A 23,331-nucleotide genomic window follows, 5' to 3' on the forward strand; every position below is an offset into this window, starting at 1 on the left:
CAGGTAAGGGTTATGCTTAGGGGTTCCCCAAACTCGGTCCTGGGGACCCCAAGGGCTGCACGTTTTGGCGTTTGCCCTAGCACTACACCGCTGATTCAACTAATCATCCAGCTTTGATTGTTTGAATTTGCGGTGTAGTGCTAGGGCAAATCCCAAAACGTGAACCCCTTTGGGTCCCCAGGACCAAGCTTGGGAAACGCTGGTAGGGTAAGGACGTCCCAAGAATTCCGGATAGCAATAACCATGTACAGCTCAGCTGTTACACCAAGATAACTGATACACCCGCCTCCAGTAGAGGGCGACTACAACAACTCGTCTACAGAATGCAACATCCTTCAAAGTCAAAGAAGAGGTTACAGAATTCGGGGAGGGGGGCTGGTCCTTTTTTGTTCCGCTGGAGAATCGTGCTTGGACGGTGAGCAGGAGCATAACAGACCGATAAGAAAGCATAGCGCCACGGACAATATTTTTAGGCCAGGCAAAGAGCGTTCAACCCGGAGGAAAGAAGACCGACGCAAGGTATCACACAAGAGCCGTTCAGCAGCGGTTCTTGTGTTATCAGACAGGCAGCTTTTGTCGTTACAACTCTGTGTCTGGGGGTACTGGAAGGGGTGGGGGTTTAGCGAGTACGGAGAAGACTACACGCCGAGAGGAGGGGGCTGGAAGTCTGCAACTCTTCCAGCCTGAAAGGGCCGGCGCTGTGACCATAGAACCCTGGACTGTCTAGTGCCCGCGCGGTTAAGTGGATGGGATGGAGCCGGGACCGTCTGGCGCTGGTAGGTCTCTCTCTTTTCTCTGTCAAGGGTTGAATGGATGCTTATCTTCAGCTATAGCAGCTGATGGTATCATGCAATTGCCCACATTTTTTAAAACGGGCGTCATATCTGGTGCAGCATTCTCTAATGCTAGCTGGCAGGCTGAAAAATCCGTCCATCACAACGATTGTGGGTCTTTTTCAACCATAGCTCGTGCACTATACGAAATGACTTATCATAGCGAGAGACGGGTCTTTTGGTGCACTGACAATGTCCAGGGTCAGGGGCGGGGGCAGGGGGCCGTGGGAATCTCTGGCGTGGAGACACGAGGTAAAGCCCGCCTTCACTAGTCAGACACTCACACACACCAAATACAAGACTGTCTGTTTTGTCAGTCTGTGTTCTACATACCGTTTTAGAATGATCGAAAAGTGCACTCATCCAAATGTTATTTATTCACACCCCACCAAAATGAAGCCACGATGAACTAACTCAAGTCTATGTGAACACCACAATTAGTTATGTATTTGAATACTGCAAAAAGTGGCTATTGGACTACCTCGTTATGATGTGATTTTTTGAAATATTATTTTTTACATTTTTTTAACGAGGCAGGTTAGTTAAGAACAAATTCTTAAATACAATGACAGCCCACTGTTCCAAGGCTAACTGCCTTGTTCAGGGGCAGAACGACTGATTTTTACCTTGTCAGCTCCGGTTACTAGTCCAACGCTATAACCACTAGGCTACCTGTCGCCCCAATATTATTATTTAGATTAGTACATGCTATAGAAATGAAACCACACCTCCATGGAACCCTCGGTGCCAACATTTTTACATCAAGGTCATTCCAATTTAATGTTCATATTGGGTAATGCTAGAGCTATTTACATTTGAATCATTGAGCAGACCCTCTTATCCAGAGCGACTTACCGTTAATTTATTCATCTTAAAAAAGCTAGGTGGGACAACCACATATCTTAGTCATAGTACGTAGATTTTTCCTCAAAGTAGTTATCAGCAAAGTCCGTGCTAGTAGCGGTGGGGTGGGGGGGGGGGGTTCAAGTGTCAGTGTTATTTCACGAAAGGCTAGTTATGGCATATCAGTGTTTCACTTTTGTTACTTAGTTCAAGTGGGCAGACAGGCATACAACTCTAAATATTATGATGACCTGTGATATATTATGACACTGCGCTTTAGTCTGGTCTGAAGTCCAATCTGTGCATAATCAATGGTCCCCAGGTGTTAGTGTAGATCACAGTTATGTTAGCTAAAATTCACTGTCTTTCAAACGGAGTCGGCCTATCGTTCGACAGCTTGTTGACACTTAAATATGGAGTTGTTTGTTTTTGGGCAGGGGGACAAACAGCTAATGACCCTCGGACCCGCCCATCTCCAGAAGTCTTCTTCTCTGACCAAAGCGACATATTCTTTGTTGTGTATCTTCACGCAACTACATTGACTGACTGGCCTCCAGATTTGGGACTAGTAGGATTTTACTGAGCATCCTATAGGACACCATTGACACATTAATATGAGTCAGTTAATCAGTAATAATGAAAGGAAAATTCCACTCAATCTATCTTTTGGTATTTGTTTCATTAGTCCACTGTTGATCATATGATGCAAAACGCAGCACACTGTGACACTTTCTGTGTTTTGAAAGTTCTATATCTTCACAACTTGATGGCTGACATGCAAAACATTTTGGGACTGTATCAACAGTGGACTAATGAAACAAATACCAAAATTATAGTTTAAGTGGTATTTTCCTTAAAATGGCTGCATTGGACCTTTAAATCTCAATATCAAATCATTTCTGGCTAGCGATTAACTACCTTACTGTGGTTGATTTCAATTAAAATGGTATGAAATATGAACAAAAATAGCTTCTTAGAAAAATGTAATTGCTCAAGCAAATATTTAGCTATGACTGACTGGGAGTGGGGCCTAATTGGAGGAGCCTAATGGCAAGGATGTATAACCTGAAAAATAGCTGTTATTGGCAGAGAGAATGACAAACTGTCTTTGCTACTGGCCTATTAGCTTAGAGCATCTGATGTCACAGGCGGTCCAAAAACCCCACCCAGCCAAACAAGCTGACATTTCAGACTGTCTTTTCAAACAGCTCTTACACTAAAATGCATTATCATAATTTTCAGTATTTGTTTTCCAACCTCTGTGTGGAAGTATAAAAAAAACACAGTAAAATCACGTTTGACTGCCCTGCCCCATTTAACACGGACTCTGTCCCCAAGACTAGAATTAAGCTACTAGAATGTTTTATACCTGTACCTCAGGACAGTGTTTGAATACTTATCTGAACCTAAACCTATAGATAGTTAACTCTTAGCTATATCACCATTCCAGACAACTATTAGACATGGGATCATCTCTAGTGATGTCAGCAGGAAATGGATATGGGAATAGCGTGTGTGTAATTCCATGTTTCAATGATAAAGGAACCCGGCCTAAACCAGACTCCAGGGAGAAACACACACACCACATACACACAGTTGACGTGGAAAGGGCCCCAGTGCCAGGGAAAGACTGCTATTGTCTGGGGATGTGTGATCTCTGGCTCCATTTCTCACCATCTGCCTCCACTGGGGTGGGGCGGGCTGCCGGTGACGTGTGTGTGTGTGTCAGTGTGTTTAGCCTACTCTGTGTCAAGACTTTTGAGACTTATGCCATAGGCGTAACAAACACACCTTCAGTAGAATAGACCTAGTCGTAAGTGGTTTATCATGCCAGATTGCCGTTCCGTAGTTGGATGCTTTTTCAAGACCGGTTGAGCGTATTCATCCTTGACGGACTGCTATGCTTGACTACAGGATTTCCAATGCTTGCCTTTTAAACCACAAGCTCTCCGCTCAGCTCAGCTATAGGCCTCGCATGTGAGAGAGGTTAATGACTGGGGAGGAGGCCGCTCGGACCTAATGTGGAAACACTAACGCTGCTTCAGGATGAAAAAGGCCAAGGTCCACACACACACACACACGCACACACACACGCACACGCACACACGCACACACACACTACCCCTCCACCCACCATCCCTCCAGGTTTCCTGATCTCCATGACAATGCCAGTGTTGCTGTGGAGTCTCCATGGTAAGGCTGGGAATGTCGGGGGGTACCCCTGTGTTTGTGTGTGTGGTAGTGGGGGCTCTCCCTCTCCCCCCCCAGCCCCCCTGTCTGTGTGATGGAGGAGGAGGAGGGCAGCTGCGGTCTTTGTTGTGATTGTGAGAGGGCTGTTCTCTGGGGAAGCAGAGGTTAAGACATGGGCTGGTCAGGGCTGGGCCCCCTCTCAGGCAGGGAGGAAGGCAGGAGTCTCACGTTTTACCAGGCCGATCTCAAGTCCTACACCTGTTGAACTTCGCATACTTGTTTTCCTCACTGCAATGCACTAGTTAGTGCACATGCACTTTGTATTGTATTCACTCTCTGCTCAGTACCAAAGTTTCAAGTTATGTTTGAAAAGAGGCTAGCAGTAGAATTAATGTCAAAGGAAAACATCTCAAATGCAGGCTTTTTGTCATCTTCCCGTGACCGTTGGATACCTATGCTACTATCGCTAACTATTGCACATTTGTGATTGTTCCATCTCATGTAGGCTGAGGTCATTTTTTTAATACAAAATCACACTAGAAGCCCTTGTGAGGCTAGCCTACTCCTCCGCTAGCAGTTTCTGACCCTGCCTGCGTGTTTAAGGAAATGTCTGTATCTTTCTTTCAGTGTCTGTCTGGCTTGGTGTTTCCAGCGTCGCCCTAATGTATTCTTTTTCTCTCTCACCCTTAATTCTCATTGAACCACCAACCACCCCTCTCCCCTCCTCTTTCGTTCACCCCCCTCCTCTCACCCGAATCGCTTTGTTCCTTCTCCCCCCTCTCCCGCTATTATCCCTCATCAATATCCTCGTCTCGTGTCACCCTCTCACCACCCCCCTCTCTCTCTCCCATGTACACCCATTCCTTCATTCTTTATCCCCATATTTTGCTGCTCAAACTTTTCCTTCCTGTCCGTCTGTTGCTCTTTTCTTCCTCTCTACGTCTTCCTGTCTCTTCCTGACTCATCATCCTGCTCATGCCCCCTCTGCCCATTATCTCATCATTACATGCCCCCTCTGCCCATTATCTCATCGTTACATGCCCCCCTCTCTGTCCATCATCTCATCATTACATGCCCCCCTCTCTGCCCATCATCTCATCATTACATGCCCCCCTCTCTGCCCATCATCTCATCATTACATGCCCCCCTCTCTGCCCATCATCTCATCATTACATGCCCCCCTCTCTGCCCATCATCTCATCATTACATGCCCCCCTCTGCCCATCATCTCATCGTTACATGCCCCCCTCTCTGCCCATCATCTCATCGTTACATGCCCCCCTCTCTGCCCATCATCTCATCGTTACATGCCCCCTCTCTGCCCATCATCTCATCGTTACATGCCCCCCTCTCTGCCCATCATCTCATCGTTACATGCCCCCCTCTCTGCCCATCATCTCATCATTACATGCCCCCCTCTCTGCCCATCATCTCATCGTTACATGCCCCCCTCTCTGCCCATCATCTCATCGTTACATGCCCCCCTCTCTGCCCATCATCTCATCGTTACATGCCCCCTCTGCCCATCATCTCATCATTACATGCCCCCCTCTCTGTCCATCATCTCATCATTACATGCCCCCCTCTCTGCCCATCATCTCATCATTACATGCCCCCTCTCTGCCCATCATCTCATCATTACATGCCCCCCTCTCTGTCCATCATCTCATCATTACATGCCCCCCTCTCTGCCCATCATCTCATCATTACATGCCCCCTCTCTGCCCATCATCTCATCATTACATGCCCCCTCTGCCCCATCATCTCATCATTACATGCCCCCTCTGCCCCATCATCTCATCGTTACATGCCCCCCTCTCTGCCCATCATCTCATCGTTACATGCCCCCCTCTCTGCCCATCATCTCATCGTTACATGCCCCCCTCTCTGCCCATCATCTCATCGTTACATGCCCCCTCTGCCCATCATCTCATCATTACATGCCCCCCTCTCTGCCCATCATCTCATCATTACATGCCCCCCTCTCTGCCCATCATCTCATCATTACATGCCCCCCTCTCTGTCCATCATCTCATCATTACATGCCCCCCTCTCTGCCCATCATCTCATCATTACATGCCCCCTCTCTGCCCATCATCTCATCATTACATGCCCCCTCTGCCCCATCATCTCATCATTACATGCCCCCCTCTCTGCCCATCATCTCATCGTTACATGCCCCCCTCTCTGCCCATCATCTCATCGTTACATGCCCCCCTCTCTCTGCCCATCACATGCCCCCCTCTCTCTGCCCGTCACATGCCCCTCTCTCTCTGCCCGTCACATGCCCCTCTCTGCCCTCTGCCCGTCACACGCCCCCTCTCTCTCTGCCCGTCACATGCCCCCTCTCTCTCTGCCCGTCTCACATGGCCCCCTCTCTCTCTGCCCGTCACATGCCCCTCTCTCTCTGCCCGTCACATGCCCCCCTCTCTCTCTGCCCATCATCACATGCCCCCTCTCTCTCTGCCCATCATCACATGCCCCCTCTCTCTCTGCCCGTCACATGCCCCCTCTCTCTCTGCCCGTCACATGCCCCCTCTCTCTCTGCCCGTCATCACATGCCCCTCTCTCTCTGCCCGTCATCACATGCCCCCTCTCTCTCTGCCCGTCATCACATGCCCCCTCTCTCTCTGCCCGTCATCACATGCCCCTCTCTCTCTGCCCGTCATCACATGCCCCCTCTCTCTCTGCCCATCTGCCCCATCATCACATGCCCCCTCTCTCTCTGCCCATCATCACATGCCCATCCCCCTCTCTCTGCCCATCATCACATGCCCCCTCTCTCTCTGCCCATCATCACATGCCCCCTCTCTCTCTGCCCATCATCACATGCCCCCTCTCTCTCTGCCCGTCACATGCCCCCTCTCTCTCTGCCCATCATCACATGCCCCCTCTCTCTCTGCCCATCATCACATGCCCCCTCTCTCTCTGCCCATCATCACATGCCCCCTCTCTCTCTGCCCATCATCACATGCCCCCTCTCTCTCTGCCCATCATCACATGCCCCCTCTCTCTCTGCCCATCATCACATGCCCCCTCTCTCTCTGCCCATCATCACATGCCCCCTCTCTCTCTGCCCATAACATGCCCCCTCTCTCTCTGCCCATCATCACATGCCCATGCTCACTTTTCTTTCCTCATTACTCCATTTATTTCCTCATCTCCCATACCCACGTCCCTACCGTTTCTGCCCTTGCCTAAACTTCCGACACCTCTGCCCCTCCAGTGCCCATGGGGCCCTTCCCCCCACCCCTGCAGCAGGTGTTCCAGGCACCCCGCCGGCCGGGCATGGGCACTGTGGGCAAGCCCATCAAGCTGCTGGCCAACTACTTTGAGGTGGAGATCCCCAAGATGGACGTGTTCCACTACGAGGTGGACATCAAGCCTGACAAGTGCCCCCGACGGGTCAACAGGTAGAGTAACGTGCCGCCCTACATAGTCTCGTGTACCACATCTGGTCCCCTGTGGGCAATAGCCTGGGGATTGAGGTTACCCAACTCGACACCTGTCACCCAGGTGTCCCCAACTATAAGTGAAGCAGTGGTCCACTTGATCGCTAACATTTCCCCAATGTTTTTAAGAACCACAGAATATGGACTGTAGAACTGAGCCATAGCCAGAACCCGGAGGACCACACTCTATGTAGAGGACAAACAACTTCTCAAGATGATTCGGAGAGAGACTCTCAGTTCATTGGCGCACCATGACTATGACTCTCGTCCCGTATCCACCATTATCTAACCAGGATATGATTAATGGTCTTCGAGATCCACATTGTATGGTGGTCATCATTGGCCAATCTATTCTAAACCCCAGACATGCGTTTCAATGGTTTGCCAATCCATTCTAAACCCCAGACATGCGTTTCAATGGTTGGCCAATCCATTCTAAACCCCAGACATGCGTTTCAATGGTTGGCCAATCCATTCTAAACCCCAGACATGCGTTTCAATGGTTGGCCAATCCATTCTAAACCCCAGACATGCGTTTCAATGGTTGGCCAATCCATTCTAAACCCCAGACATGCGTTTCAATGGTTGGCCAATCCATTCTAAACCCCAGACATGCGTTTCAATGGTTGGCCAATCCATTCTAAACCCCAGACATACGTTTCAATGGTTGGCCAATCCATTCTAAACCCCAGACATGCGTTTCAATGGTTGGCCAATCCATTCTAAACCCCAGACATGCGTTTCAATGGTTGGCCAATCCATTCTAAACCCCAGACATGCGTTTCAATGGTTGGCCAATCCATTCTAAACCCCAGACGTGCGTTTCAATGGTTGGCCAATCCATTCTAAACCCCAGACATGCGTTTCAATGGTTGGCCAATCCATTCTAAACCCCAGACGTGCGTTTCAATGATTGGCCAATTGAGCCGTCTGCGTTTCTTTCCTTTGATTGGACTGAGGATTTCAGCCGTTGTACAACCTCCTAGACTGTAACTCAACTGTTGTATATCCAACAACAACAAAAATAGCATCTCGCTCTCTCTTTCTCTCTCTTTCTCTCTCTTTCTGTTACTTGATTAACAGAAAAGCCGAGTCAAATCCGAAGTTTTACTTTGCCTGATGAAAATGTTCTATACGAAGTACACACACCGAACACATCTGCTTCGTTCCTACTTAGTAGGTTTTCTTTCTTCTCAAACAAAGGGTCCATGCAGGCATGCGAAAGGTCAACCCCGCATGACCTCTCCTTTTCAACCCCGTCCACTCTACCCCCACACTTAGACGAAAGCCACGGCACCATGTATTCAGGGGTGCCGTGGCCCCACAGCTACCTCCCCTGCCTCCCTTTGTCCTAGGGATTCCCCCACGACCATGAGACCATCACCTTTCACCAGCTGTATCCTGCTTGATCCATAACCAATCGAATCGGGTCTTTCCTGCTCCCCAAAAAAACACCCATCCTAAATCCAGATTTCTGATAGGATGTTGGGTTTAATTTGGACCACTACATTTGTTGACAGATGGTCGTCTTTTGTGGTTTTGTCACCTCTGATGGCCATGATGGTGAACCTGGTGTGTTTGACTCTGTGTCGCCCCCTGCAGGGAAGTGGTGGAATACATGGTGCAGCACTTCAAGCCCCAGCTCTTTGGCGACAGGAAGCCGGTGTACGACGGCAAGAAGAATATCTATACGGTGCTAGCGCTCCCTATCGGAAGTGAGAAGGTAGGCATAAGGGAGAGGAAGTGTGTACTATACATTTTGAGCAAGTCCCCTTCTACTCCCGTCTGTGCATTCCATTTCTTTATCCTGTAACCCCCCCCCTCCCATCTCCCCTCCGCCTACACTCTCCTCCATCGCTCCATTTGCTCATCCCCCCCTCTTTCTCCCTGAAGGTGGACTTTGAGGTGACTATCCCCGGGGAGGGGAAGGATCGTATCTTCAAGGTGTCTATCCGCTTCCTGGCCACGGTGTCATGGCGTCTGCTCCAGGAGACACTGGTCAGCGGGCGCCTGCAGGTTCCCCTGGACTCTGTCCAAGCACTGGATGTGGCCATGCGCCACCTAGCCTCAATGAGGTATGGTACACTAAGTACATCCAGCAATGTACACACACACAGACAGACACACACAGGCAGGCAGACACAGACAGACACTCACACACACACACACACACATAGACAGGCAGACACAGACAGACACTCACACACATAGACATAGACAGGCAGACACAGACAGACACACGCAGGCAGGCGGGCGGGCGGGCGGGCGGGCGGGCGGGCGGACACAGGCAGGCAGGCGGACACATAGGCAGGCAGGCAGGCAGGCAGGCGGACACATAGGCAGGCAGGCGGACACATAGGCAGGCAGGCGGACACAGGCAGGCAGGCGGACACATAGGCAGGCGGACACATAGGCAGGCAGGCGGACACATAGGCAGGCAGGCGGACACATAGGCAGGCAGGCAGGCAGGCGGACACATAGGCAGGCAGGCAGGCAGGCAGGCAGGCGGACACATAGGCAGGCAGGCAGGCAGGCAGGCAGGCAGGCGGACACATAGGCAGGCAGGCAGGTAGGCAGGCAGGCAGGCAGGCGGACACATAGGTAGGCAGGCAGGCAGGCGGACACATAGGTAGGCAGGCAGGCAGGCAGGCAGGCAGGCGGACACATAGGCAGGCAGGCAGGCAGGCAGGCAGGCGGACACATAGGCAGGCAGGCAGGCAGGCAGGCGGACACATAGGCAGGCAGGCAGGCAGGCGGACACACACGCACACAGACGGACACACACGCACACAGACGGACACACACGCACACACACACACACAGACAGACAGACGGACACAGACAGACGGACACACACACACACGCACACGCAGGCAGACAGACAGACAGACGGACACAGACATAGGCAGGCAGACAGACAGACAGACGGACACAGACATAGGCAGACAGGCAGACAGACGGACACAGACACAGACACACACACACACACACGCACGCACGCACGCACGCACGCACGCACGCACGCGCGCGCGCGCGCACAGACAGACCGGTAGGAGGGCACACACAAATGCAAACACACACACTATGAAAGCAAGGGCAGAGAAGCTTGTAGCTAATTGCAAAGCTAGGATCTATGATGCACAAATAGGCAGAACACGCAAACACATTCGCCACAGGACACTGTGTGCATGTTGTCTTCAAACTGATTGAAAGGCATATGTTTGCCTTGAGGTGTGAATGTTTTGTTATTTTGGATTTTTTAAAAAACAATAGCAAGACATTCCTATCAAACTTGTTGAACAGCGATTTAGTTTTCAATTATATTATAGTTACAGATCGAGAGGAGACAACAGATGCCTGATAGCTGAGGACTTGTGTAAAGGTGTCACATGAACAAAATCTAATAATCAGACATTGACTTGGAGGCTTGACTAGATCACAAACACAAGCTGTTGAATCATTCTGCTGGACTTGATGTCTGCTACGCCTTATAGGTGACACAGAATTACTGGACATTGAGTCATGCTGCGGTGCTGAGACTCAAATGACTCATTCTCTATAATGTCATTTTTTGTCATCCAGGTACACTCCAGTGGGACGATCATTCTTCTCCCCACCTGAAGGATACTACCATCCCCTGGGAGGGGGGAGAGAGGTGTGGTTTGGTTTCCACCAGTCTGTACGCCCCGCCATGTGGAAAATGATGCTCAATATTGATGGTGAGTCGGCTGAGTCCCACCAGGCAAGATCTACTCGAGGGTATGACGTCACAGACCTTGTTGCATCGACGTGATGGAATGAAAATCTGATCACAAGAGGTTATATGTTAGGTCTGCTCTTAAAGTTACATTCACAGTGGTCTATGATTTAACATCCGTTTTGTGTGGTGTAAAAATTCACTGCAGGTCAATGCTTAGAAATGACTTAGTATTGGGGTTGTGTTCATTAGGCACCAAATGGAAGAAAATGGACCGAAACGGGCAGGAACTACGTGGATTTGTCCAATAAGAAAGCATTTTTCCTTTTCAGCTGAAACATTTTCTTCTATGTTTTCCCTTGCGTGTCCTAGCGAACACAACCCAATGCTTAGGAATAACACAATCCTATACCACTGGGCTTCGGTCTCCGCTGCACTTCACTTCCATTCAGACTGAATGCATTACTTACTGCTCTCTCCCTCTAGTGTCTGCCACGGCCTTCTACAAAGCCCAGCCGGTGATCGAGTTCATGTGCGAAGTCCTGGACATCCGCAACATAGACGAGCAGCCCAAGACCCTGACCGACTCGCAGAGGGTCCGCTTCACCAAGGAGATCAAAGGTGGGCCGTTGAACAGTGAGTGAGTACCTTCCACACGCCATGCCGCCTGCCTCTCACCAATGCCCCCTCAGACGATCCCCTCACATCTCTTCCTTCTCCACCACTCCTTCCTTCCTTCTCCACCACTCCTTCCTTCCTTCTCCACCACTCCTTCCTTCCTTCTCCACCACTCCTTCCTTCCTTCTCCACCACTCCTTCCTTCCTTCTCCACCACTCCTTCCTTCCTTCTCCACCACTCCTTCCTTCCTTCTCCTTCCTTCCTTCCTTCCTTCCTTCCTTCCTTCCTTCCTTCCTTCCTTCCTTCCTTCCTTCCTTCCTTCCTTCCTTCCTTCCTTCTCCACCACTCCTTCTCCCATCACTCACTCACTCCCTCCTACTCACTCACTCACTCCTACTCACTCACTCACTCACTCACTCACTCACTCACTCACTCACTCACTCACTCACTCTCCTTCTCCCATCACTCACTCACTCCTCCATTTCCTTTTCTCCACCTTCTCTTTGACGTTCATCCTAATGCATCCTTCTCTCCACCATGCCCCTTTTATTTTCTACCCCAGGAGTCTCCCCAGAATGTTTTCAATTTCTATGATTGTGATGGAATGCACTATTATACGTTTTGTATGAGTTTTCCTAAGGAAATACATTTGAAAGGTCACACGATGGCGCTAAAGAGTAAAGCGTGAACGACTGAAACACTGGTGGAGCAGCGCCTCTGTGCACACAGCCTATGGGGAGAGCTCTGTCCTTCCCTTCTCCTCCACCCTCTCCCCATCAACGTCTGTCCCCGTGCCGTCACTACTGCTGGCTCTTATCTTTGTGTGTGTGTCTGTGCCCTGCTGTCGGTGGGCATTACCAGGTCTGAAGGTGGAGGTGACCCACTGCGGTCAGATGAAGAGGAAGTACCGCGTCTGCAACGTCACGCGACGCCCCGCCAGCCACCAGACGTGAGTAGCGTCACACGGTCGACCCTACTGATGCTCCCCGGACAACGGATGTTTTGGGTGGATGATATGTCTGCGAGAAGTCCAATAAAAGTCATGACCTGTAAATCATCATTGTCAGTTGGGATATTGGTCTTTTGTGATTCTGACTACAGATATGGTCTGTGACAAGGATGGATATGTTTTTTTTTTTATTGTCCACATTTTTTCTAGCATTGAGTGAAGACACCGGTGGTTTTCTAGAGGCGCTTGCATCTATGTGAGGCATGGGGTGACTATTCTCAGGTAGCTGTGTTAGTCATTTAACACCTTTATCACGCATTCCCTACCAGATTTCCTCTGCAGCTTGAGAGCGGACAGACAGTAGAGTGTACGGTGGCCCAGTACTTCAAGCAGAAGTACAATCTGCAGCTCAAGTATCCCCACCTGCCCTGCCTCCAGGTGGGGCAGGAGCAGAAGCACACCTACCTGCCCCTGGAGGTGAGAAACATTCAATCCAGTTGCTTTCTGTACTTGAGAAGGAAATCCCTGCTTATATAATATACTCAATGTTTTTTTTGTTTTGTGTCCCTGCAGGTGTGTAACATAGTAGCAGGGCAGCGCTGCATCAAGAAACTGACAGATAATCAGACGTCCACTATGATCAAAGCCACGGCTCGCTCTGCACCTGACAGACAGGAGGAGATCAGCCGACTGGTGAGTCGGTGGTGCCGCCTGGTGGCTGGAGGCTGCAATGCGTAATTACCAGCTATGAGAATTGGCATTAACGCATTTAACACAGACCATCCAACACAGATGAACACATACTACTACTAGACTTGAGGGGAAAAGACTGTACATAGTAAATGACTTCCTTTTATTCTCTCCACGGATTAGATGTGAATTGACAGCATTATGTGTGACATGAGAGAATGAATAGCACATATCCTATCTGTTGTTCCCGTCTGTCCACAGATGAAAAATGCCAACTTTAACCTGGACCCGTACATCCAGGAGTTTGGGATCAAGGTGAAGGATGAGATGGCGGAGGTGACGGGAAGGGTGCTGCCTGCCCCCATCCTACAGTATGGAGGACGGGTAAGAGACATCACGCTTCTAGTACGGCCACATTAAGCATCCTTTCAAGTCTGTGTACTTTAGTGCAAAAAAAAAAAATGCTGTGTACTTGTTCCAGCACAGTAAATGGAGGAGGAATTAATTTGCTACTCGCATTGGGCTCAGTTCTTTTTAGCACAATTTACTGTCCAGATATATACACACTACCGTTCAAACGTTTGGGGTCACTTAGAAATGTCCTTGTTTTTGAAAGAAAAGCACATTTTTCTGTCCATTAAAATAACATCAAATTGATCAGAAATACAGTGTAGACATTGTTAATGTTGTCAATGACTATTGTAGCTGGAAACGGCTGATATTGAATGTAATATCTACATAGGTGTACAGAGACTCATTATCAGCAACCATCACTCCTGTGTTCCAATGGCATGTTGTGTTAGCTAATCCAAGTTTATTATTTTAAAAGGCTAATTGATCATTAGAAAACCCTTTTGCAGTTATGTTAGCACTGGCCAGAAACAAATAACTTTCTTATGAAACTCGTCAGTCTATTCTTGTTCTGAGAAATGAAGGCTATTCCATGCGAGAAATTGCCAAGAAACTGAAGATCTTGTACAACGCGGTATTGTACTCCCTTCACAGAACAGAGTAAACTGACTCTAACCAGATTAGAAGGAGGAGTGGGAGGCCCCGGTGCACAACTGAGCAAGAGGACAAGTACATAAGATTGTCTAGTTTGAGAAACGGATGCCTCACAAGTCCTCAACTGGGAGCTTCCTTAAATAGTACTCGCAAAACACCAGTCTCAACGTCAACAGTGAAGAGGTGACTCCGGGATGCTGGCCTTCGAGGCAGAGTGGCAAAGAAAAGCCATATCTCAGACTGGCCAATAAAAAGAAAAGATGGGTAAAAGAACACAGCCACTGGACAGAGAAACAGCCAAAGTGATTTGTTTCTGACCATTTTGAGCCTGTAATCAAACCCACAAATGCTGATGCTCCAGATACTCAACTAGTCTAAAGGACAGTTTTATTGATTCTTTAATCAGTACAACAGTTTTCAGCTGAGCTAACATAATGGCAAAAGGGTTTTCTAATGATCAATTACCCTTGTTTTAAATGATAAACTTGGATTAGCTAACACACCGTGCCATTGGAACACAGGAGTGATGGTTGCTGATAATGAGTCTCTGTACACCTATGTAGATATTCCATTCAATATCAGCCGTTTCCAGCTACAATAGTCATTGACAACATTAACAATGTCTACACTGTATTTCTGATCAATTTGATGTTATTTTAACAGACAAAAAAATGTGCTTTTCTTTCAAAAACAAGGACATTTCTAAGTGACCCCAAACTTTTGAACAGTAGTGTATATGACCGTAACACCAGGAGTAGCCCACACAGCTACTCACCAGTAGGCTATAGAGTGGTGAGGAGGACTTCACCATTACTTTTCTGGATTCATGTTCACTCAAACACCGTTTTAAGATTTGTTTTTACTATTGACAGTTACTGCTGATTTTGGGATTGTATATCGATTCGCTCTCCTTAAATAGTCATGACTGGTTCGATCTGCCGTAAGACCACTGTGGTGAAGAATAACATTGCAACTCACCGCGGATCCAAGTTCAGTTTTGAGATCCACCGGCGTCATTGGCGTAGGTTTAGCCGGACGTTACTGACAGGTCTTGGAACTGTGACAACGGGTAGCCTCTCCCCGCTTTGCTTGAGGGGAAATGTAGTGATTTTTGCCAACACAGCCATGTACACAGTCTTGTACCCTTAACCTTTTTATAAACTGACTACTGTTGATATAAATCAGACCTTATTACTTTTATGAGTAATCCAGGAATGCCACGAGTTAATTGACACGAGAGAACCCAAGAAAATAGCAACTCGACAGAGCACCAACGGCTACGATGATCGACTAAAATACTCCTGGACACAAAGGGTCCACAGAGTTCCTGCTCACCACTCTATATCAAACCAAGCTTCTGGCTTCAGAAGTCAGTCCCCACTACAGTAGGTGTGGATTTCACAGAGTGCAAACAGCCCTGACATTGATCTGGTTCTGAAGCTTTGGTCTCCCACCTGTTCCACCTAACAGAACCGGGCCATCGCCACGCCCAACCAGGGGGTGTGGGACATGAGGGGCAAGCAGTTCTACAACGGTATTGAGATCAAGGTGTGGGCCATCGCCTGCTTCGCCCCCCAGAAACAGTGTCGGGAGGAGGTGCTCAAGTAAGTACCCTTCTGGGAGACTGGGTAGTGTGGGAAGTGGATATCTTCAGGCATCGTATTAAAGATTCCTGTCAGAGTGCAACAATATTTATCTAAAGATAAAATATTTGCTTTTCTACGTAGTTTTGTGTGTTAGAATAGTGTAATTTGTTTTATATTTCAAGATTTACTTGCTGTGGTATGGGTTGTGTTCATTAGTTCACACTATGGGAAACGTTCTAAAACATTTTGCAATTGGATGAGCATTCCGTTGGAGAAATCCAGATAATACATCCCTGTTTCAGTCCATTGTCTTCCGTTTTGGTGCTTTAATAAACATAGTCCTGGACTCAGCAGACAGCACCACCATGTGAACCAGGTGCCTTTCCGAACAAAAAATGTTCATCACTCTCCTCAGGAACTTCACAGACCAGCTGCGTAAGATCTCCAAGGATGCTGGGATGCCCATCCAGGGCCAGCCGTGTTTCTGTAAATACGCCCAGGGAGCCGACAGTGTGGAGCCCATGTTCAGGCACCTGAAGAACACCTACTCTGGACTGCAGCTCATCATCGTCATCCTGCCTGGAAAGACCCCAGTCTACGGTAAGATTGGCCTTATTCATGCCGAGTTTGAGTTTATTTATTCTTGTTCACAGATAAAACTGAAGAAATGCAGAATTGACATGACTAACAATTGCATATCATTTAAAAATACATAACACATACGTGACAAATGGAATATTGAACAATTGAAAATATTACAGGACATTATTCATAAGTCAGTGTAGATGATGGGGAGGAGTTAAAAAAAGATTTTTAAGCCTTAAGAGAATTGAGACATGGATTATGTGTGTGTGCCTTTCAGTGTGAATGAGCAAAACAAAAGTGTTCCTTTGAATGGGGTGTGGTTAGTAGGTGCCAGGCGTACCGTTTTGTGTCAAGAACTGCAACGCTGCTGGGTTTTCCACGTTCAGCACATAAACAATTTTTTAAATTATATATTTTATTAATCCGACCATTAAAAATAAAAAAAATGTAAAAAAACAAGCACACATAAAACTTGAAAAAGCCATACGTGCACATGAGTAAAATCATGGAGAATAACACACAATAAAGTCTGGGACTGATTTCCATTCTGGTCCTCTTGACCCAAGGTGGCTAGGCAAGATCGAACACTGCTGAACGCAGTATGACAGCAAGATCATAAAACAAATAAGATCTATCTCATCATTGCAATTACTTTCCCATGTGTATCAAGAATGGTCCACCACGGAAAAGACAACCAGCCAACTCGATATTAGGAAAGTGTCCTTACTGTTTTGTACTCGTGTATAATAGCTTCATTTGAGCAGTTCTGGATCTATACCTAATTGCTGCCTGTTACTGGTCCTGTGTAGCGGAGGTGAAGAGGGTGGGAGACACTCTCCTAGGAATGGCCACTCAGTGTGTCCAGGTGAAGAACGTGGTGAAGACGTCCCCCCAGACCCTCTCCAACCTCTGCCTCAAGATCAACGTCAAGCTGGGGGGAATCAACAATATCCTGGTGCCCCACCAACGGTAAACTTTCACCAACTCTCTCCACTGGGTTGTGTTCATTATGGCATGCAAAGTCCCTTCCTTTTTCAGTTGGTTTTGTTGCGTTTGGTACCTAATGGATACGAACTTGGTCTTAATGTGCTCTGGATGGAAACGCATTCATGTATATGAGCACTCTTTTCAAATCAGACAAACTCCTGTGAGTTTGACGGAATTTGTCCCTTCTCCCTTCCTGTCTCACAGGTCAGCAGTGTTCCAGGAGCCTGTCATCTTCCTGGGGGCCGATGTAACACACCCCCCTGCTGGAGATGGGAAGAAGCCCTCCATTACCGCTGTAAGGCTGCTTCTCCAATACTACCACTACACCATGTTAACACAAATGATTATGTATTAAGAGTACATCACATTTTAAGACTGGGGGTATGAGGAAGAGAAGAAGGGGAAGAGAATGGCTCAGCACTGACTCACAGACGGGGAAGAAATGACGTCACCCCGATCCTCGCAACCCGGGCCTGGCTGTGGTTGGCTGTGTGGTTGCCAAGCGATCATGACAGGCCGTTGAGTCACACAGCCCTCTGTATGCGTCTGTATGTGCTTCTGTGGGTGTGTGTCTGCGCTTACAGAGGTGGTCGGGAAGGATGACCATTTCTCTCACAATAACAAGGCGTAAGGCTACGAGGTTACTGTTATAGATGCTGACGACCCAGAGCTTCCCACACCGCCTATCCTGTGCCTCTAGAGGATGCTAGTGCTCACGTTGTATCATTGGCTAGAGGTGAATCATAGAAAACTGAATTAAATATTGATGTTTTGGGTTGTCTATCTTTTATTTTTCAGCTCGTCTCTGTATTTTCAAAATTCTTGCTTTTTAAGAGTGGTTTCTGAATTTTGGATTCACAAAGAGTCTTGGGTAGTAGTGCTGATATAGGATCAGTTGCCTTTTGGCTAATAGTGAATAAGATTACGTGGACAGGGGGGACCAGATCATAGATCATCACTGAGATGCTTTCTGAATACATACCCTAGTCTCTGCATGGCCAGTTCCCTCATTTCTTTTTCTCTTCATCTCTCTCCAGGTGGTAGGCAGTATGGACGCCCACCCCAGCAGGTACTGTGCCACAGTCCGGGTCCAGAGGCCCAGGCAAGAGATTATCGAAGACCTTTCTTACATGGTGCGAGAGCTGCTGATCCAGTTCTACAAGTCGACCCGCTTCAAGCCCACCAGGATCATCTTCTACAGGGACGGAGTGCCCGAGGGGCAGCTCCCGCAGGTACTTACTGGTCTCTGTCGTTAGGGGTTATAAATGGTTGTCAATAGAGATGGGGGGTCCATTTTTCATTATTTATAAGTGACAGAGTTGGATTGGCCAGATCACTCACTATATTTTCCCTCACTTTGACCAATAGGCCTAGTAGTTGATAGCAGTTAAGTAATGGTATGTAGTTCATCTCTGAATAAGTATGATTTGATATAGTATAGCGTGACAATAACGCAAAATACTGGGAAGAGTTACAAAAAGAGGTGAGTAACGCAACTACCTCTAAAGATATCAGTTGACAGATAACGAGTAAATGTAAAAATTTTCTGCATAGATACTCCACTACGAGCTTCTGGCCATCAGGGATGCGTGCATCAAGCTGGAGAAGGACTACCAGCCTGGTATCACCTACATCGTGGTCCAGAAGCGCCACCACACACGCCTCTTCTGTGCCGACAAGTCTGAGAGAGTGAGTCAACAGTCCGAGCTATTCTAACCGCAACTGTATCATGCTTTATAGGTTTCACTCTAGAACAGGGGTCTCAAACTATCGGCGCACGGGCCAAATGCGTCCTGTGAGCTTATTTGATGTGGTCTGCGGTTGTAATGTTAGGATAAGCATTTTGTAATTAAATATCGTGGTCCTGTTATTGTCTTTTTCTGTAGATCGGGAAGAGTGGTAACATTCCTGCAGGGACCACAGTGGACACCAGCATCACTCACCCGTTTGAGTTTGACTTCTACCTTTGCAGTCACGCGGGTATACAGGTGAGTGGGGAGGAGCTTCCTGCTGCTGTCCAGCTGTGTTGGTCTAACCTGAGCCATTCTAAATCTCCTGGCTCTTGAGTCACATGCAGCTCTTTTTTAAAGCTCCTTTGTGGCTCCATGGCTATTTAATTTGTATACTTTTATTTGATTATTTATTTAACCATAGAAATCACATTGAGAGTTACATCTCCAACAAAGCAACATGCATATATTTACGAGATACACAACATAAAACATAACAATGAATGTAAGTTAAAACAGTGCATATGAGAAACTTTAAAAGAGCAGGTTTAAAAACATATCGTTAGGGCCCTGTGTTTTGCACAATCATGTGACATTTTGATTCTGTATTTTAAGCCTTATTCGGGAATGAGAATTACACCAAAGATTAAGCAATTGTCTGAGGATGGTGCTGGACCACCTGACATGAAAAGGGGACAGTTTGAAGTTAAAGCTTTTAACAAAAGGTTCAAATACAGGCAAAACACAGGGCCCTAATACTAGTTATTCATGTTTTCAAGTAATCCTCCTCTCTTGAGTGTTGAAATGGTCTCTCCACTCTGCAGGGGACTAGTCGGCCCTCGCATTACTACGTCCTGTGGGACGACAATCGTTTCACCGCCGACGAGCTGCAAATCCTCACCTACCAGCTGTGCCACACCTACGTGCGCTGTACACGCTCCGTCTCCATCCCCGCGCCAGCCTACTACGCCCGCCTCGTGGCCTTCCGTGCCCGCTACCATCTGGTGGACAAGGAGCACGACAGGTGAGCATGGTGGTCTAGTTAACGTTTAAAGGGACTTTCCACTTAAATCTGTTGTCAGATGTTTAAGACTTAAAATGTAGTCTAATTGTCAAGATGAATTCAAGTTCCATGCCATCCGTTGTGTAGATCCAGCTGTATGCCTCAACCTAAAATGAATGAAGAAGATAAGCACCATATAATTTCCAGATCTTATTCGGTACTTATTGGATCCTGTGTCTTTCTGTCCTTACTGTAGTGGGGAGGGAAGCCATGTCTCTGGTCAGAGTAACGGTCGGGACCCCCAGGCTCTGGCGAAGGCGGTGCAGATTCACCACGACACGCTGAGGACCATGTACTTTGCCTGAGCACCACCCCACACCACCACCACTGTCCTTAAGACTCACCATCCCTCGGTGAGGGGCCTGGGAGCCCACTGGAAGCCTTCCACCTCTCCTCCTCCCTCCATGGTTGTGGCCACCCACACACTCCACACACCTCTCATGACTGACCCACCCCAGTACCAGAACTATACACCCCTCACCTGATCAACCCAGGTCGACTCTGCAGCGTTCTGCACAACGGTTATTATTATCATTGTTGATATTACTAAGTGTTTATTTTTATTTACTTTACCAGGACTGTGTGTTTTTATGTAGACTTTTCTTTTGTTTTTTTAAGAGCGAAAAAAGGGTATTATTGTATGCGACCTTCCACACTCCTATGAATGCAATATGGAGGGGAGGAAAACGGGCGCTGAGCTGCCCCGAGACTTTTGACTGCCACCACAATGCTGCCTCTTACCTAATCCGCACCGGTGGATGCCAGTGTTCTGTTTCAAGCCCCTGGTACAACAGGAGTCATGAGACCCCCGGGCTGGGGAAGGGCGACAAAAAGGACACACTTATTATCGTTTAAATATTTTATCATGAACTCCATTCTTATGTTGACATTTTACATTTTTTTATGGCCTTGAGGTGTGCAATGGGGATGTACGGTACTTTAGCACTTAGCACTTAGAGATTAGCATGTAGTCAACGCCGCCCACCCTGCACCTAATATGAAGTGTCTGTGTGAGGCTAGCCCTCTGCTCTTAATAGTGGAAATAGAGCAGAGATAGAAAGAGCAGGTGTATTATATCGTAGATACATGAGACTTAAGTCCTTCACTGTATCTCTGCAGGTTGGGGAGTCTCCTCTTAAAATTAGCCAGTAGAGAGAGGCCAATGTAGAAGTTAGAGGGACCATTGTATTGAGTTTATTGAATATACTTGAATATACTCACACCCCATGCACCTAAACCAGCATTATTATTATTAACCAGCCTAATGTGATGCCTACCAATGGAGAAGGGGCACCTATGTAAACAGGAAGATAATCTTTGTGTCAGAATGCATTTACTCTGCGAAAGGAATTACGAGGCACTTTCTTTACCTGATTGGTTTATGTTACTTCAGAATGGGGAGATTTGTCTTCCCCCAGCCTTCACACACAGGTCTACACACACACCCCTACCTACCTACCTACACAATAGATATTCTCACACCTACAACCTCTCTAAGCTTGCTGAACCAATAGAGTAACAGTAGCAATACAAGGTCTTCATCTTGTCTTTGTAGGTGTGAAAGCAGCAAAAAGACATGGGCCCGAGAACACTGAATGAAAAGTGTTTCTCCCTTCACTTTTAGCACTTGACCTTGGCTATATGATCATTCTACACATTCTAGCTACACATTCCAACCTATGTCAATGGGGTCGACGTACACACCAGTACACCACGTTGACATACACACAAACGCGCGCATACTGTACGCACACAGAGCACCTCTTTTTTTAATTTTTTATGTTGTACATAGCTTGTCCTACCTACAAACATCGACCACAGCGTCGATCAACACAAGCACACTCACGCCCCCTCATATTCTCCTACTGAGTGTGTACCGAGTCACCTCCACGCATGCACTTGCCCCCCTTAAAACCCCCACATGAATACTTACCCCCTCCTTCCAACGCCCTTTTCCCCCCTATCCATACCCCGCTCAACCCTCTGCCTCGGTTCCCCTCCTCCCAGCCTAGTGTATGATCCCCCATTGGTGCGCTGTGTGCATGGACAACACAGATAGGGGTTTGCTACACAGTTTATTTGGGGGTACTTACTCAATATGCCCTGCCTTCACTTCTGATCACGTTCTGACTCTCTGAAACGCATGAAACACATTTTTATTATGACTGGGTAGTCTGAGCCACCTTCTTTCCGTTTTCCTAGAGATAGGAGCTTATTACGCTCACTTTTGCCTGTCAGTCATAGCTTCTGTTGTGTAAGCGGTGAACTGAAAGGCTGTTTTCTGTATTGTTGTGATGAGTAGTGTCAGAGTGTATCCTCAAGGGGGTACTATGCGAAGAGTAGTCTGACAACTTTCACTTCTTGGCCTTCAAGCGCCTCCAATCATGTCTGGTGGGTGGTAGAGCACCTTTTTATGTTGGAAGGGAATGACGATTGAGATTTAATGATATGCCAATTTTTTGGGGGGGGATTCATGTTTATGGACTTTACGCACTCAAAATGCTTTTGTACACCATTGTACTGACCCAATGTGTCCAAGGTGATTTGTATATAACCTGTAATGAATTTGGGCTCACCAATGTAGCGGGGCCTTTGCAGTTGGGGTTAGTCCCCGGCCCCTCTGTGTTCAAATTCAGCTTGGGTAATCCCAGCAACACTGATCCAGATGCAGTTCTTGTCTCCATTCACTGAAGACACAAAGCACCTTGCAACAGGGGAGGACAACATGGAATTACCCTGGGAAAAGCATCATGATGAGGACACAAGCGATTCCGCTCCACTCAGCCTCACTGACTAAGCAATATAAAAGCCACTGATCAAGAACAGTCTTTGTCATAGCACTTCTCAATTGGTTGAATGAAAGGACATGGAAGCAACTTATTTTGGCTCTGTATGATGTAATAGTATGGGGACTCTGTTGGGGAGGGCTATTTTTAAAGGAAATACATTTGTTTTTTAATACTCTTGTTGATTTTGTTGCTTACAGACAAACAATGCATTTATGGTCAGTCCTGGAAAACCCAATTGTATGCAGGATTTTTTATTTTTTATTATGACATCTGTAGCCTAGCCTAAATCACATCATAAAGCTCCAACCACTAT

At 47.5% G+C, this 23,331-nt stretch overlaps 1 protein-coding gene across 2 annotated transcripts; it reads left to right on the forward strand.

Moving 5' to 3' along the window:
• Positions 1-29: 29 nt before the first annotated feature.
• On the forward strand, positions 30-23,190 carry ago1 (argonaute RISC component 1). 2 transcript variants are annotated; one of them, XM_052494164.1, is made up of 19 exons: positions 30-776; positions 7,093-7,279; positions 8,921-9,041; positions 9,212-9,393; positions 10,901-11,037; positions 11,502-11,651; positions 12,496-12,583; positions 12,913-13,060; positions 13,157-13,276; positions 13,535-13,657; positions 15,749-15,882; positions 16,280-16,464; positions 17,259-17,418; positions 17,641-17,731; positions 18,474-18,668; positions 18,991-19,125; positions 19,323-19,424; positions 19,991-20,190; positions 20,426-23,190. In XM_052494164.1, exons 1-19 carry the CDS (start codon positions 752-754, stop codon positions 20,532-20,534), a joined length of 2,592 nt encoding a protein of 863 aa, XP_052350124.1. In that variant the 5' UTR covers positions 30-751; the 3' UTR covers positions 20,535-23,190. The 2 variants fall into 2 exon arrangements, with proteins under 2 accessions (XP_052350124.1, XP_052350125.1); XM_052494165.1 differs by having other exon boundaries at positions 11,502-11,636.
• Positions 23,191-23,331: the final 141 nt, after the last annotated feature.

Source organism: Oncorhynchus keta, chromosome 34 (genome assembly GCF_023373465.1).
Source record: "Oncorhynchus keta strain PuntledgeMale-10-30-2019 chromosome 34, Oket_V2, whole genome shotgun sequence".
Taxonomy (NCBI): domain Eukaryota; kingdom Metazoa; phylum Chordata; class Actinopteri; order Salmoniformes; family Salmonidae; genus Oncorhynchus; species Oncorhynchus keta.